The sequence below is a fragment of the Zootoca vivipara genome, chromosome 5 (genome assembly GCF_965207765.1).
Source record: "Zootoca vivipara chromosome 5, rZooViv2.hap1.1, whole genome shotgun sequence".
Classification (NCBI taxonomy): domain Eukaryota; kingdom Metazoa; phylum Chordata; class Lepidosauria; order Squamata; family Lacertidae; genus Zootoca; species Zootoca vivipara.
The window spans coordinates 95,585,257-95,602,475 of record NC_142588.1 but is presented as its reverse complement, the minus strand read 5'-3'; the positions used below and the strand labels follow the sequence as shown (position 1 = coordinate 95,602,475).

General features: G+C 49.4%; 1 protein-coding gene across 7 annotated transcripts in view; it reads left to right on the top strand.

The window, feature by feature from the left end:
- Positions 1-16,878, top strand: part of TP63 (tumor protein p63) — a 135,156-nt gene extending 118,278 nt beyond the window's left edge. For 2 of the 7 annotated variants that reach the window (XM_088669884.1, XM_088669885.1), the window contains exons 11-14: positions 11,073-11,230; positions 12,299-12,443; positions 14,121-14,214; positions 14,993-16,875. In XM_088669884.1, coding sequence (XP_088526010.1) covers positions 11,073-11,230; positions 12,299-12,443; positions 14,121-14,214; positions 14,993-15,289 — 694 coding nt within the window. In that variant the 3' untranslated portion in view covers positions 15,290-16,875. Of the gene's footprint in view, positions 1-11,072; positions 11,231-12,298; positions 12,444-14,120; positions 14,215-14,992 lie in introns of all 7 variants that reach the window. The other 5 variants (XM_088669882.1, XM_088669881.1, XM_088669883.1 and 2 more) reach the window with 5 other exon arrangements.
- The last annotated feature ends 341 nt before the right edge of the window (positions 16,879-17,219 follow it).

Below are 17,219 nucleotides of genomic sequence, written 5' to 3'. Positions count from 1 at the left end.
TACGTAGAGAGCATTGCAGTAGTCCAAGCGGGAGATAACCAGAGCATGCACCACTCTGGTGAGACAGTTCGCAGGCAGGTAGGGTCTCATCCTGCGTACCAGATGGAGCTGGTAGACAGCTGCCCTGGACACAGAATTGACCTGTGCCTCCATGGACAGCTGTGAGTCCAAAATGACTCCCAGGCTGCGCACCTGGTCCTTCCGGGGCACAGTTAACCCATTCAGGACCAGGGAGTCCTCCACACCTGCCCGCCTCCTGCCCCTCCAAAACAGTACTTCTGTCTTGTCAGGATTCAACCTTAATCTATTAGCCACCATCCATCCTTCAACCGCCTACAGACACTCACACTTCTTTCTGCTGGAATTCGTTAAGCGGATACTTGTATTTGGGAAACTGTGAACCACCCAGGGCGTTTGATCTTTCTCAGTCCGGGGAGAGACTTTCCAGAAGCCAGCCCTCTCTTGGTACCTTTTGAGCAAGAGTTCTGCAAGCTTGTTCAGGGCCTCCGTATGTCTGTTTTCGGCTGGTTTGGAAGACTCCCCTTGAAGCACAGGGGTTTCCCAACAAGGGAAGGAGAAGTCTTCTCCTAATCAGAGCTGCGTTGAAATAAATGAACCTTTTCCTCTTGCTGCTGCTGACAAAATTGCTTTGTGATAATTGCTGTTTTTGGCTCTTCGGGTAGGCAAAGCTAGCATTTTTAAGGCTGTTTGCTTTAAAGGCAAGCAAGCAAACAAACAAACCACCAGCAACCCATCCACTTAGTTAACAAACCTTCCCCCTTCCCCCAAAAAATCTCATTGCAGGCATCCAATTGCAGTAGGCACACAGCAAAACTAGACTAGTTGTGCAGTTAGGTAATTCTAGGCTCTGGACTCTTTTGCCTGCTTTTCCTTCTGTGGTGGCACCGGTAGGATTCTGCAGGGATTTCAGAAAAGTGAAGCTGTGAATCCTCTCTCTTTGAAACTCTAACACAGAGACCAAGACTCTTGTAGAAAGCTGGGATGAATGCAATGGAGAGCTGTGTGTGAACCAAAAACACATCTGTGCACTCAGTATTTATACTTTCTTGAAGTTCTTTCCAAGTAAGGTAAAGGTAAAGGGACCCCTGACCATTAGGTCCATTAGGTTGCGCGCTCATCTCGCATTATTGGCCGAGGGAGCCAGCGTATAGCTTCCAGGTCATGTGGCCAGCATGACAAAGCCACTTCTGGCAAACCAGAGCAGCACATGGAAACGCCGTTTACCTTCCCGCTGTAGCGGTACCTATTTATCTACTTGCACTTTGACGTGCTTTCGAACTGCTAGGTTGGCAGGAGCTGGGACCAAGCAACGGGAGCTCACCCCGTCACAGAGATTCGAACCGCTGACCTTCTGATCAGCAAGCCCTAGGCTCAGTGGTTTAACCCACAGCGCCACCTGGGTCCCTTCTTTCCAAGTACTTCCTCTAATTTCCTTTTTTAAAAACACCACACCAATAGTAGTGTTTTCTGGATGCAAAAACCTTCAGGGTTCTTCCAAGGTCTCTTATCAGAACATAAGAATGGCCTGCTGGATCAGGCCAATGGCCCATCTAGTCCAGCATCCTGTTGCCTGTGCGAAGCCTGCAAGCAGGACATCAGCACAAGAGCAGCTCTCCCTTCCTGCAATCCCCATTAAGGGAGCTCGAATTATATGTGTTCATTTTTGCAACTCGCATTGCACAGGAAATGTTATGGCTTATCCACACTTCCAGCTGCCCCACTGCTTTCCTCCAGGGAAGCCTAATCTCCAGTGCTGAATCGGAACAAACAGCAATTGGGTTTTCTGTGGATGTTTGTTCCAAATTAGCACTAAAGAGTGGGTTTTCTGGGGCAAAGAGAAAAAAACCACTTGAGCCCTTGCTTCCTAGGCATGGGACAAATGGGAGTGTGGCCGAGCCCTTAGTCCTGCCCAGGGGACGTTGCCTCAGGAGGTCAGCGTGGCTGCCTGCTCTGTGTAAATGCCACTGCTTGTCGGCAGTGTTAGAAACTGAGATAGGAAAGCTAGGAGCCAAATGGCACTTTGAGCCTTGGAATGTCTAGGCACACTGTTTTTATAACAAGAATACAAAGCTGAAAAGGAATAGACTGCAACTAAAATATTATGTTCATTTTTCACATGGCCGAGTCCTTCGCCTGCCCACCCCCCTAATATTCTTAAGAGGGTCTCTTCTCCAGTCTTCAGAGAGTAGCTGGAAGTGGGGAGGCAGAAAAAGCTCCTCCTTTCCTTCCACTCTGCAGTTTTAATCTGAAATCTTAGGCACAATATTGCGCCCAAAGCTCAGAAACTCCTCACGCTAATTGAATTCCCTGTCTCAAAATGCGCCTAGAACAATGGGAGTTTCGAACACTGCTTGACAGGTTTCAAAATTTTGGGTTGTGAGTGTTGCACCTGTGTCTTGCCCGGGAGAGTGGATTTTGCCTGCTTTTTCCTTTTGCCTGCTTTTCCTTCTGTGCATGGTTTTCTGACTCCTCTTTGCGTCAAATACCTTCATGATCTCAGTGACTCTTTGAACCGGACTATTTTCCTCATCTGAATCCACCAGACTGCAGATCCTGCAACACAAATGCTCAGGGGGGGGGGGCAAGGAGGACGGACTCGTGTGCTACTTCCATCCCGATGCCTTCAGTTAAAGATTGGTGGCTTCCCATCAAACATTGAAAGCTTTTTCAGACGTTGCCGTTTGAAGCCAGCTGAACGAAGTTGCAAAGGATTCTCTCTGGAATTCTGCCATTGGCCTGCAGGTGCTTGCCGAGGGGAGACTTATACCTCCTTTTAAAACAGCCCACCAACAACACTGGGCTTCCTTTAATATGCAGCCAATTCTCCCCCCCCCCAATTCCCCGCTTTGCTCACTTTCAATCCATTAGGGATGGTTTCAGCTGGTGCAATAGAAAAAGGAGCCTTGAAGCAGACCTTGCAGGCTTACATTGCAAACCCAGATGTCTGCAAGAGTCCCCGGTCTGCACTCTGCTTGTGCCCCTGAGCTGCTTTCAAAGCCTTCTGAACTGCCAGAAGAGGCCAGAATGCCCCACTGGGCCTTCGCCATTCAGAGCCCCCGGCCACCCCAAACCGTTTAGTTTGGCATTGCAGCCTTCCATGTGCTTTGACCGCACTATGACCCCACCCGCCATTTTGCAAGTCCCGGGCAGGCAGCAAAACTGGGCTGGGCTAGTGTCTTGGTAGACGCTGCCTTTACAAGAGTCTTTAAGTCTTAAAACCACCCCACCCCTTGGAAAATAACACCATCAACAAGGAACAGTACATCCCTTGTTAAATACGGCAGGGCACGAGGGACATCGCCAAATAAATACTCCCAACTGTGCCAGACCTGCTCGATAGTAGCTTTGGACATAATTGAAACAAATAGATTTGGTGTATCGAGGTGGGCTTACAAACCAGGTTTCTGCCAGCATCTCCCACAGCTGGGATAACACCTCTATTCTAGAATTTCGCCACCCCAGGTATCAGAATGTTCTGTTTTGATTTGTCCGATACTTGATCCATGCTTCACATGCAGGTTGCATGTGGACAGGAATGTATGCATAAATTAATCAGCTATATCCCCAGGGCCATCTTAAGCATATCTGGCGCCGTGGCACGAAGATCCCGCCGGCGACACCCCCCCCCCGGTTCCCCAGTGCAGCTGTCTGGTGGGCGCAGCGCAGCTGCCGTGGGTGCAGCAGCGCGGCGCCCCCTGGCGCCCCGGCGCCCTGGCACATTGCGCCACCCAGCCTTGCCTTAGGGCCGGCCCTGTATATCCCCCACAAAACAAAAGGGGTTTCTGGCTCTCACAGCATCCTGGCCTTTTCTCTGCAGGAATCCTTTCAGAAACACCTCCCTGTAGTTTCAGACTGGAGCGATAGAGCTTCTGTATTTCATGCAGAATGTCCCAGGTTCAATCTCTAATGGCCCCTTCAGGTGGGTCTGGGAATTGTCTCTGCCCCCCCCCCAAAAATCTGAAATCTCAGAGAGCTGCTCCCAGTCAGAGTCAGGGCCGGATTTAGGTTTGATGAGGCCCTAAGCTACTGAAGGTAATGGGGCCCTTTCTATGTCCAGCTGTCTTTTGTCGCTGCTTTTTGTGTTGGATGTCTGCTATATGGTGATTTATGGACCTCATAGGTACCTAAAGCCATTTGCACATGTGGCCATGCAACCAGTCCTTGCAGAATGGAGGCACCCTATATATAGAAAGGAGCAAACCAGGGATATTTGAGGGAGCAGGCTGGCAGACGGGGCCCATGACTTACATCCGAGGAGATTACACAATACAAAACACTGTTGCTGGATGTAGGTTTCATTGTATTTGTTTTTTATCTTATATTTTAGAAATGTACATCCAGTGTTGTTTTTTCTTTAAAAAAAATTGGGGCCCCCAAGAGCGTGGGGCCCTAAGCTAGAGCTTGTTTAGCCTATATGTAAATCTGGCGCCGGTCAGAGTAACCAATACGGGCCTGGATGTACAAGCGATCTGACTTGGAATAAGACAGATTCCCACGGTCTGCTCTTAAGCTCTGCTCTTTCTCTCTGACCCCATGTTCTGCCACAGTCTTTTCTTCCCTCCTCCTGTTCCTCTGGGTTCTGATCATGAAGGTATTTCTCTTTGTGGCTGCTTACACTTGGTGATGGGTCCTTTATCTCCTCTCCTCTCTCTGGTTCCTTCCCCGCAGCCTCCTCTCGGCGTGCTTCAGGAGCGAGCTTTCGGAAGCGAGGAGGGAGCCCCCCAAAAGAAGCGACGCCATTCTCAGGCATTCCAGCCCCACAAACCCTTCTTCCGTCTACTCATAGACCAAAGTGGGGAGGGTCTTTTTGTGTGTGTGCAGAGGTTTTGGCCAGCTCCCTTGTTGCAAGGGGGGATGGGAGGAAAGGGGGCTTTAACTGAGCAAAATGGCTTGATTGAAACGGGGCAGACAGCAAACCGCTGCAAAGGGATCAAGCTTTTGCAGGAACAGCAGCTACCGTAGCTGTGGACTTAGCCATTTCCTGGAACCGCCTTGTCTTCTTCCTGCATTGTAAAATGTGGTGCTTCTATTTTCACCCCTCAGCCTTCAAATGATTTCTTTTGAGCAGGTCTCAGTCTACAAGCATATTTTAAAGATGTGTGTTTACTTGCTAAGACAGAAGTGCAACTTATGGCCTCGAGAACTTACTTTCGATTGTAAATCTGTTAAGTGCTTTTAATGCTGGTCAGAGACTAGTAATGTGTATAGATTTGAGATGCCCTGTCCCTGCTGGGCAGACGGACGACATGAGCGCGATGTGGATCAGATGAAACTGTTTATTTCCTACAGAGTTGGTGTTGCACTTGTACGCTGCCACTCACAACATTTCTACCTTTGTTTGCAAAAAGAGATCACACAGGAACCTCTTAAGTGAGTGGGGAAATTCTTTGGCTTTTGCTGCTGTAAATCAGGCGCTCAGCTCCAAAGTTCCTGTTGTGTTCCCATTTTGCCTTCACTGCAAGGAATTGCCTCAAGTTTGTAGCAAATGATTGAACACAGCCTTACCTGCAGTTATTCACAGTCGAGAAAATTCAGCAGCCTTAGGATGCTGGTGGGGGTTGGCAAGCCCAGAAATCAGGAGGGGCGCATGCATTTCATTGGTCAACCTTTTGTGGAGGGAAGGTGCATTGGGGTACCGAGACATCCCTTTGGGATCTGATGTTCCATATTTTTAAAAAAGACTATGCAGCCTCCTTGAGATTCTTCTTTTTTTGCTCTGTGATTTAATCAATGCCCATTTGAACTGCCTGGAGTTAAAGCAAAGCAAAACAGAGGCATGAACCCTTAGCAGATTGGTGCCCCTCATGAAACAAACGAGTCCAGGTATTTTAGGATCCCGAAATCTGGACGGCGAGAATTTTGTCAGCATCCAGGCAGAGATGGAAACGTTACTGAGTATTGAGATTGGCTATCAGTACTCACTGGTTGATATCCAACTACGTAATTCGCAAAGTAGACCTGTTGAAACCAATAGTCTTAAGACACTAACCATTCTCTTCAGGGACCAGAAACCCATAATAGAAACCGTGGTTATTTTCTACACTAGATCTCAGAGGAAAGAACAAACATTTACCCCGTGAATATCTCCTGGTGCAAATTGGATGTTGACTTGTGATTTTGGCTTCCTGCAATCAATAATAATCATCATCATCAAGGGAGTCATTTCTGAGTTTTGCACAGTCACACAAATACATAACATGAACTTGAGTTCCATATGTTCCATCAGCCCCAGCCAGCATAGTCCAAAATATCTGGTGGGCACCAGGTTGGCAAAGGCCAGCTATAGGTTCACCTGCGATTTAGACCATGTGCTTAAATAGCCAGTGAAGTACATGAGCCATGCTGATGGGCACAATTGCCTATGTGTTTAATGCATACATTAGATTTTTGCAGAAACACAAGCGACATCTCATGTTTTCTCCATAATCCATCAGTCCAAACTATACTCGAACCTCAGTGTGTTGTGGTTTCTTCCAGGTGTGTGTGTGTCAGTATTCTGATTCAATGCAGTCCACCTCCACAAGCCTTGCAGGGATTGTGGTGGTTCCCATACTGACCCTGCTGGTGTATTGGGAGTGTGGGCAGGTAGTACAGCAGAAGCTAAGCAGCTAAGGACCCGACTAGCAAACCCAAGGAGTGCCATGTCTGCTTTGTGAGGAAGAGCAGGAAACACTCATAAAACTGAAGCGGAAGGGGGCCAGGTGACACGGCCCAGAGTGAAGGGTTGGGTGGGGTTGGGTGAGCAAGCTGCAGAAGATCTTGGTGCCTCCTCCTTTTTCTGCTTCGTGCTTCCTGCACTTCTGGTTTGCACCTAAATCTTGTGACAACAGAGTGTGGGAAAATGCCATGCAGGCACAGCCTGCCATACAACCCAGAAAGTAGAAGTAGGTCACTTGGCTTCTGCCCCTGTTTACAAGAAATGGCTCTGTGCTGTGCTAAGTTGGCCTGTCCTGTGGAGATGAGGAGAGCCTCCTTCTGAGTGCTGCATATCCCAGAGTGGGAGACTTGCTCTTCCTGCCCACCTCTCCTCGTGCCCCTGGCATGCCCGCCTCATCCTGGAGCCACCTCCCGGCCAAACAAGAGACCCTCCTGCATCTCCCAGCCAGCAGTTCCAAGAGGCAAGACATGTGCACTTGGTTAATTGACCTCATTAGGCCCTAGGAATGGAAAGTGCAATGAGTTGGCTTGGGGTTCAAAGCAATTCCGAGGCGTAATCTTCCTTGGGATTCATTAAGCATCATTTGATGTGGTTAGGCTCTGCGTTCCAAATGATTGTTTTGGGAAGGGAACTCTGGGAAGAACTTTCTTTTGGTAAGAGCTGTTTGACAATGGAACAGGCTCCCTCGGGAGGTGGCGGACTCTCCTTCCTTGGAGGTTCGAAAGCAGAGGTTGGGCAGTCCAATTCCTGCATTGTGGGGGGTTGGACTGGATGACCCTTGGGGTCCCTCCCAACTGCAGTTTTATGAGATGAACCCCATTTACTGGGAATCCACACACATCCTCTGGTCAACCACGAAAAAGTTTTCACTCTGAGCAATATTCCTTTCACTCTTATCATCTTACTCTTCTTAATTTGTGGTGCTGGTTTTCAATAAACTTTTGCATCTTGATTTTAACTGGAGTGGCCTCCTGTCCTTTTGTCTCCCTCTCCTTTTCTTTTCCTTCTCCTCTCACAACAAATGAATGTGCTGTCCTTATTGCTCTCATCACTCACTCTCCTCTCCTCCAAACACGCCCTCATCTGACTTTACCAGCTCCCAAAAGCACCTTTTGTGTCTTGCCAAGTTTTAGACCAGGTTTGTGCAAATAATTCCATATCTGAAGAAGTGTGCATGCACACGAAAGCTCATACCTATGACAAACTTAGTTGGTCTCTAAGGTTGCTAGTGGAAGGATTTTTTATTTTTATTTTAATTCCATATCGATTTGCTTTCTCTCTCATTATGGGTAGTGTGAAGATGGAGAAGGACTTAGTCAAGGGGAAATGCTAATAGGGATTGGGGAGGTGCAATTCAATTTCCTTTTACAGGTGATCTTACCTAGCTTGCATTTTCCGAAACAATATGCAAACCGAAGAACCATTACCCTTCAAAATGTACATTTCTCTGAATTTTGCAATGCATTAAAAGGCTGGCGAATTTTCATGACGGCGTTTAAAATAACAATAATACACAAAGTGATGTGAACCTGAATTTAAGATTGCAAAAGAGAGAGAAAATCAGGAATGGACAGATCTGCCCAGCCCTGCTCACTAGTCACACACACACACACACACAGACACACCCCTTCGCTCCTCATCCCAGAAGGGGGTCAAGCCTTTGCAAACAGGCTCAAGCAAGGGTTTTTGCATGCATTCAGTGTGCACCTTGACTTAAGGACCCAGAAACTTACCTGGACAAATAGTGGGAGGCGGTGATGGCTGCACCCTAGACCCCAGTGGAACTTCTCTTGGAAAGGGACTGCCAAACCCTCAATCTCTGGTGGGAAATGGTTACTGCATCCGTCATTTCCAAGGAGTCTTCCAGGGAGGGTTCAAAGGCCCCTCTCACTCCATTGGTTTGGAGAGAGCCACCATCAGTTTCCTACTACGGTAATGAATCTGGGTTCCTTCTCTAGTCCCGGTTCCTGTTAGGGAAAATGCTCCCCGGTGGGAGCTGGGGAGTACCTACTGTCTCTGCCTCCTTCCCATACCCTGAGGCAAACGTCTGGGACCTTGGGAAAGGTGGGGAAGTTGGGTCAGCTCACAGGTTTCAAGTTTCTTCCGCACACCCTTAGGGGAGGTGGAGGACTCCCATGGCAGAAAGGGGCAATGGGCAAAATACGTTAGATGACTGTTCTACCGTCCAGCCTTCTGAATGATCTTAGAGGAGAGGGTTCTGGGAAGCCCTTCTGTAGATTCCAGGGTGGATATGGAGCAAGGAATGCAATTTGGTGAGCAATCGGACTGCTCCTCTCCACTGTGAATGTTTTGAGTCCGGAATGTTAGATTCCACTGTTCTTCTTAGGCAAAAACACAGAGGAAAGCACTTCCGTCGTCTCTGTGAATGCAGATTCAAGAGCATGAGAAGAGCCTGCTGGATGAGGCCAGTGGCCCATCTCGTCCAGCATCATGTTCTCACCATGGCCAAGCAGATGCCCCAAAGGGAAACCCACAAGCAGGGTCCAAGCACAAGAACCTTCTCCCCTCCTGCAGTTTCCAGCAACTGGGATTCAGAAGCATTGCTGCCTCTGACTGGGGAAGCAGAGCAGAGCCAGGCTGGCTAGTAGAAATCCATTGCCTCCACAAATTGGCCCAATCCTCTTTCAAAGTCATCTAGGTTGGTGGCCATCACTGCGCCCTGCAGGAGGGAGTTCCACAGTTTGACTCTTCGCTGTGCGAGGAAGTCCTTTCTTTCATCTGTCCTACAGATCCGAACCACAGTTGCCACGTGGAACAACTGAGAAGGATTCATGGCTCTGTGCTTCTCCAAATACAGAAGTTAACATAGTCACTTCTTGACATCTCCAATTAAATGGTCTCAGGTAGCAGAGCTCTTGTGCATTCGAACAGTCCTCTGTGGTCATTTCATTGCTAGGACTCTGTCTTGCCTTCAGCCTTTCTGTGGGTCTCTGTGCATCTACAGCCAGATGTGCAGCGTGGGTGCTGGTCTGTGTGTGTGTGTGTGTGTGTGTGTGTGTGTGTGTGCGCACACACACACACACACATGGGGGATGGGTGGCAGGAGAATGCAGGGTGCATTGGGGAAAATGGATCCCCACAACAAGGGCCAATGCACTTCTGAGCCCAAAGCAGGCAAATCACCTTGGATTCACTCTCTGAGGCTGTAGCAACAATGCCTACGGGTCGCGAGAGAACATAGTTGCCTTCCCACCAAGTAGGAAAATGGGCTGAGCAGCAGGCAGGCCTGTCCTCTGAAGTGCAATTCATTGGACATCTGATGAAGTTGGATGTTGGAAGAGTCTGGACAGATAAAACAAAGTCCTTCTTCAAGCAGCACATTGTCAAACTAGGGAACTCGGACCCGCAGGAGGCAGTGCTGGTCACCAACCTGGGTGGCTATAAAAGAGGATCAGTAAAATTCATGGAGGAGGAGAGGGCTATCAATGGCTTCTAGCCGCCACGGCTATGCTCTGCCTCCACAATCAGGGGCAGCAAATCTCATTGAAATTCTACTCAATATTGATCCAGAGCAGATTCCAACATATAGTTAGCAGAGTAAAAAAAAACACGTTGCAGGATTCCCCCCAAAATAGTAAAATAGGCCCTTGTATTTCACCCAGCAGAGCTTTGCTGCTACTGAAGGCAAATGAGCATAATGGCCACAAATCCGAAACATTCAGGATTGGGACTGTCCATAAGAAATCCAGATGCAGCAAACTTAACTTAAACTTACAATAACTTATAAGAAGACAAAACTTTAACACTCTCTATGTACAGAACGCCACACCAGAAGGAAGGGAGATAGATAGAAAGAGAGAAACCCAGACTCCTTCTGGCCTGACCTTGGCAGAAGGGATAACAGGACCAGGTTAAGCCAGCTGTACTCAGCTTCTCTGAAGGAATAATCCAAACATCATGAACCTTCTGCTTGTTTCTTTTATGCAGAGAAGCTTCCAGAACCCTCTTGAATTAATTAGAACAGGAAAGATCTCTACGCATCAGATCAATGCTTTCTGCACGAAGAAAAATGCGAATTGCTTCTGAACCCCAGCCGCTGGGAATGCCAGGAGGGAGGAGGGCTCTTGTGCTCCAGTCCTGCTTGTGGGTTTCAAATGACGGGAATCTGTTTGTCCACTGTAAGAACAGGAGGCTGGACTAGAAGAACCACTGGTCTGATCCTGCGCTCCTCCTCTTCTTCCGTTCCAATGTTCTTCTTATGTTTTAATGGATGTAAATGCTTGCTTTCTGCTTGAAACGTTGTCGCTTCGAGTCACTGCGGCCAACAAAAGGCAACGTAAATTTAATTAAAAGCGCTAAGGATATAAGGTTGGCCCTTTCCCTCTCCGCATGGGCCTGACTTCTCCGCCCTTGTTTCCCAACCCTCTCTCAGGAACTCCATCCAGTCCCAGTCTTCCTATGTGTCCACCTCTCCTCCGCTCGGCAAGATGAACAGCATGAACAAGCTGCCCTCTGTCAGCCAGCTCATCAACCCACAGCAGCGAAATGCCCTGACCCCCACCTCGATGCCCGACAGCATGGGAGCCAACAGTAAGAGACTTATCCCCCCCTGTGACCCTCCTGGATCTGGAGCTTAGGGAGAGTGGGGTGGCAGACTAGTGGCCAGAGCAGAACCTCCCAAACTCTTTTGAGCCACTGTCCCCTTGGTTCACGGAGCACATTTCCAGTGCCTGCTACCCTACCCTGCAGAAACCCTTATCTGCAATATCTTCAAAAACCCAGTTAGAACTATTTAATTTAATTAATCAGTTTCGGAACCACTGGAAGAGGAGCTCGTGAGTTGACAGACCAGGCCTCCCCACCTGAAATTTGGGAAGGGCTGTTTCACAAAATGCAGGGTGCCTGGAAGATTCTGAGATGGAGTGGCTAGCTGGGGAGGGGGGAGGGGGTTCAAGTCGCTTCTCATTTGAAGGCGAACCTTCCTAATTTGTGGCTTCCGATCCGAAATGGCAGAAAAACCGAAACAGCCCTCCTGCAAAACCTGTGCTTACTTGGATTTTGCAATCCAATTCTCTGAAAGCGGAGCTGGCGCATAAAGAACTTTTAACCCCCCTGCCTTGCTTGGGGGCAAGGCCCACCCAGCACATAGGCTCTGGAGCAGCCATCCCCAAACTGCGGCCCTCCAGATGTTTTGGCCTACAACTCCCATGATCCCTAGCTAAGAGGACCAGTGGTCAGGGATGATGGGAATTGTAGTCCAAAACATCTGGAGGGCCGAAGCTTGGGGATGCCTGCAAGTCTGGAGGCTCGTGTGGGGTCTCAGATGGCCCCACAAAATCTCACGAGAGCATCCCAGAGCTGGCGCACCAGACAGGCCTTGCCCTCCCACCAAGCAAGATGGAGAGCTTTAAAAACTATTTCCATGCCATTCCTCACACCAGGAGCTTTTATGTTCTCTGCCTTGCTCAGATTTAACTTACGCACTTTCAACCAGCCTGGTCTCAACCGCATATGGTTGAAACCACCTTAGTCATTTAAATGAGAGCAAAGTGAGATCGGGCTGTATAAGAAAGGAGATGGGCTAGCTCAGGGGTGTTTCCAGCTATTCGTGCCTCCGTTTTTGTAACTCTGGGCTCTCTTTCCCCTCCCTTGTTCCAGTTCCAATGATGGGGGCCCACATGGCAATGGCCGGCGACATGAACGGGCTCAGCCCAACCCAGACGTTGCCCCCTACCCTCTCCATGCCGTCGACATCCCACTGCACCCCGCCACCCCCTTACCCAACAGACTGCAGCATTGTCAGGTGAGTGAGCTGTAGCTGTGCAGGCTTTCCACCCCCCATCCCTCAGATCACGGGTGACAGCAGCATGCAACTCTGTCCTGCGGGGTCCTTCGTTTGGGGCTGCTCTGTCCAAGAAGCAGTTTGCAGGTCATGTTAGACCTGCTGAGCTACTTCAGCTGGCTTGCTGCGCTGCCTTTGCCTCCCTTTGCCGTTGCCCCCGGACCTTTTCCTACCACGCACATGAGAAGGAAAGGAGGCAGAGGGGATTCCAGCGAAGAATCCCATCGTTGCATGTGATGGAATCGGATAGGGTGGCGATCTCTGCATCTGGCCTGCTTTGGCATGCCCCTGGAGAACCCTGGAATAGTAGCCAAGGGTAACTCACACCAACTGCATTTGTTGTCCTGGTTTCAGGAGAATTTTTTTAAGAGTTGTAGAGTTAGAGGGGATCCCAAAGGTCATCTGGTCCAACCCCTGTCAATACAGAATCCCAATACAGAATCCCAATACAGACCAATCACTACCTAAAAACCTCCCATGAAGGGAGATCATAGAATTATAGAAGGGAGCCCAAGGGCTTCTCCTCCACCTTCCTGCAACTCAGGAATCACAGCTAAAGAATTACTGGCAGATAACCGCCCTACCTCTGCTTATAAACTTCCAAGGAAGGGGAGTCCATCACCTTCCTAGGTCATAGAATCATAGAATTGTAGAGTCGGAAGGGACCCCAAGGGCAACGTAGGAATCCCTGGCAGATGGCCACCCAAGCTTGGCTTTACAACTTCCTACGAAGGAGGGTCCACCACCTTCCAAGATACATCGCAGCATTGAACCCTGCTATTTTTATCTCCAGGGCTGGCTGCTGTGACTCTCTAAATGCACGGCTGCCTTTGAAGATGGATCAGAAGCTGCATCTACTGCAGGGTGTTGCTGCTTAGCTCCTGGTGAACAGCAGGAGAACCACACTAAGCATTCAAGCAGCACCTGCGCTAGCTGCCTCTTCGCTTCCAGGTCCCTTCCAAGGTGCCCTTTTGGCCGAGGGGTCCAAAGTTGATGCCATAGTATGTGCAGCCCCTCTCCTTGTGGCATAGCCTACGAACATAAGAAGATCAGGCCAGTGGCCCATCTCGTTCAGCACCCAGTTCTCACAGTTGCCAGCCACGGTTGCTGTGGGAAACCAGCACACAGGATTTGAGCACAGGACCCCTCTCCGCTCCTGTGGTTTCCAGCATCAGAAGCATAACATAGGAAGAGTCTGCTGGATCAGGCCAATTTCCCATCTTGCCCAGAATCCTCTCTTCTCACATGGTTGCTTCCAAGTGTGGAGAGAGACTATGGCCATCGATAGCCCTCTCCTCCTCTCTACGAATTTGTCCAATCATCTCTTAAACCCCTCCAGGCTTTAACAAGTTCCACAGTTTAACTATGTGCTGCGTGGAGAGGGAGTTGTTGTTGCCTCTTCTTTCCGTGAGGCTTGGGGTAGCTGACTTCTGTGTCCCACTCAGGGGATATCACCTTTTTCCTCCCGGTGACAAATTTGGGGTGGGTGGCGACGGGGGTTCCTTCCTGCTCCCACAAATCAAGGCTTTTGCGTAGCAGAGCGCCTGGTGTGGGTGACCTTCTGATCTCAACCTCTCTCTTTCTCTCTCTTCCTCTTTCCTCCTTTCCTCTTTCCTCCTCCTCCTCCTCCTCCTGCAGTTTCTTAGCAAGGCTGGGCTGTTCCTCCTGCGTGGATTATTTCACGGCGCAAGGGCTGACCACCATCTATCAGATTGAACACTACTCCATGGATGTAAGTAACTGCCCCGCCCTTTCGCTGCATGGTGGGGGAAAGGGGCCTTCCTCCTTGAACTCTGCACTCTGCGCTGGACGGGAGAGTACAAAGCTACTCTTTGCATTGAGGGGGCAAGCTACATGTTACACTGCAGCTCGCCGGCCTGCGACCCGACTTTGGCAGCCCCTTCGCCATTGCAATAGTGCCCTCGGGAGAGAGGGAAGCTGCAGTTGGCAAAGGGGCGTCAGAGAATGGAGGGCCCCACCCTTTCCCCTACCGACTCTTTTCCTGCTGAACTTTCTCCCTTTCAACCACCCTCCCCATCTTCTTTTAGGCCTCTCGCTGTTCCAGACCACATAAATGGGTCCAAAACAGTGGTGTGGCAGTAAAAGCAGGGGGGGGTTTTGCATGAAGGGCAGGTGGGTGGGCCCAGCTGGAAGAGCCTTGTACTGTTTGCAAGCCACAGGTCTGAAACAGACATGGTTGCCCCGAAGTCTTCTGTGGTTCCTTCTGCACCTCCTCCCTTCCGCCTGAAGCCTTCTTGCTTTGCTGGGGTTTTGGCGTTGCTTGCTTGGGGCTTGGCCACCGTCCTATCGGGCTGAGGGTCTCTCCATTTCCTTACTGAATCTTTGCTTCTGAAGCTAAGCGCCGCCAAGCAAGAGCTGAAGAACCCTTGAGATAGTCACCAAAATCCCCACTCACCCCCCCCCCCGTTGAAAAACTGTAGAAACCTGTGTAGCTTCTTTTGGCGGGCGTTGCTCATCCTCTCTCTCCTCTCCTCGCATTCCAATTCCAGGATCTGGTGAGCCTCAAAATCCCGGAGCAATTCCGCCATGCCATTTGGAAAGGCATCATGGACCACCGGCAGATCCACGACTTCTCCTCCGCCCCCCACCTCCTGCGTACCCCCGGGGCCGCCTCGGCGGTCAGCGTGGGCCCCAGCGAGACCCGCGGGGAGCGTGTCATCGACGCCGTGCGCTTCACCCTCCGCCAGACCATCTCCTTTCCTCCCCGCGACGAGTGGAGCGACTTCAACTTCGACCTGGATGCCCGCCGCAACAAGCAGCAGCGCATCAAGGAGGAAGGGGAGTGAGGAACCGGCCTGTGGTTCTCCCTCCGCCCCCCGCCCCACACTGATGGACCTCTGGGCTGCTCCTGCCTCTCCCTGCTACTCTCAGATGGTGCGAGGGGCTTGGAGAGGACAGGGGGGTTGGCCAGTGCTCTCCAGCACTAGCTGCACCTGTCCTTCCGAGCTTGCAGCCTCCACGCTTTGCTGGAAGCACAGCTATTTTGTATTTTCTCGCAAGCCATAGCTTTCATTTGTTGGGGAGGGGTGGGGTGGCCTTTGCGGCTTCTGCTCGACAAGGACTGCATGTTATAAGAAGTGGCGGGTGTCTGGAGAAATGCGGATTCCCCCAATTGTGGCACTTGACCCTTTCCACTTCCGCCGAACTGGACCAGCTGCAGTGTGCCCCCGTGTGTGACCAGATCAAATATCCTGTGCAAACTTTTGTATGGATCCCTTTCTGTGGGGATCCCTTTCTCGGGTGCCTTTCAGGGTGCTTGTTTTGAGGTTTTTAAGGGTCCAATGCCTTTGGGTGGGGAGGCCTCTCATCTGCGACAGCATTGCCTAGTGGTTGGAGTTTGATGATTTCCAAGTTTGAATTATGATGGCTTAACAACACTGACAATGTGCATTGAACCCCACGGCCAATCTGGCCATCGCATGCTCTGCATAGTGGGTTTCCTGCTGGCCAACCTTTCATTTTAAGTTTTGCTTTTGGGGGTTAGCGGTGGTTTTTTTTGGTGGGGGTAGCCCACTTCCTTCACCCCAGCCAATTCTTCCTTCAGCAGCAAATACAAAGAAACTCTTGACCAGGAACCCTTATCGCCAGGTTCCCTTTGAGATCACCAAATATACCTGCCCGCCCCCCGTTATATTTGGGCTTGCAAAATCTCCCCTTGAAGCAAGCATGATGATGTAAATATGGGGAGAGTTGCCTCTGCGTCAGATTTCACTTACCATTTCAATGAGTGGGTTATTTGGGCAAGATCTTGGATTTTTCTTAACTCCTGACCTGGATTTCATGAATCGCCTAGCCACATAAATGGACTCAGGGTGGCTTCTGTGGTTGGATTCAAGCAGATCTGCATTTTCCCTTCTCTCTTTCCTTCCTTTCCCCCCACCTGCCTTTCAGGAAAACTAGTTCCTGAGACATCTGCTGTAAACTGGCTGCACTAGACAAGGCATGCTAGAGACCATGAATGCCCAAGGGGGCAGATCTTCCTGGTGTTTTCGTGCCTGTTTTCTATTCTGTCATCTCATTCTACCATGCAAGAGTCTTTCCCTCAACTACTTTCCCTCTCCTCAACACATCCCCAGGCTGCAAATTTCTACTGTAGAAATTGGAGTTCTTGGTAAAGTCCAGAAGTAAACGAGAAGTTGCAAGAACTCGGGCCAGAAAGGATAATTTCAAAAAAAATTCACAAAGTTTTATTCAGGATAACTTCCAGTAAATATCAACATCAGGACAAGGCCCTGTTTCGATGATTCTTCATCAGCTGGAATGTAAAAGTTAACATAAATGTTAACATAAATGTTAACATAAATGTTTGTAATGAGAAATTATTCAACTCTTAAGATATAAAGTTTTAAAACTTTATATCTTAAGAGTTGAATAATTTCTCATTACAAACATTTATGTTAACTTTTACATTCCAGCTGATGAAGAATCATCGAAACAAGGCCTTGTCCTGATGTTGATATTTACTGGAAGTTATCCTGAATAAAACTTTGTGAATTTTTTTTGAAATTATCCTTTCTGGCCCGAGTTCTTGCAACTTTTCGTTTACTTCTGCAAATTTCTACTGCCAACCCCACCACTGCCAAGTAAGCTCTGACTTCTTGCAGATATGTTCCTCTCGCGCCTAGAATGCAGTCAAAGAACATTTTTTTCATGTAAACATTGTAAGTACAGTTTTGTTTTATGTATAATTTTGTCATGTACTTGGTCAATCATTTA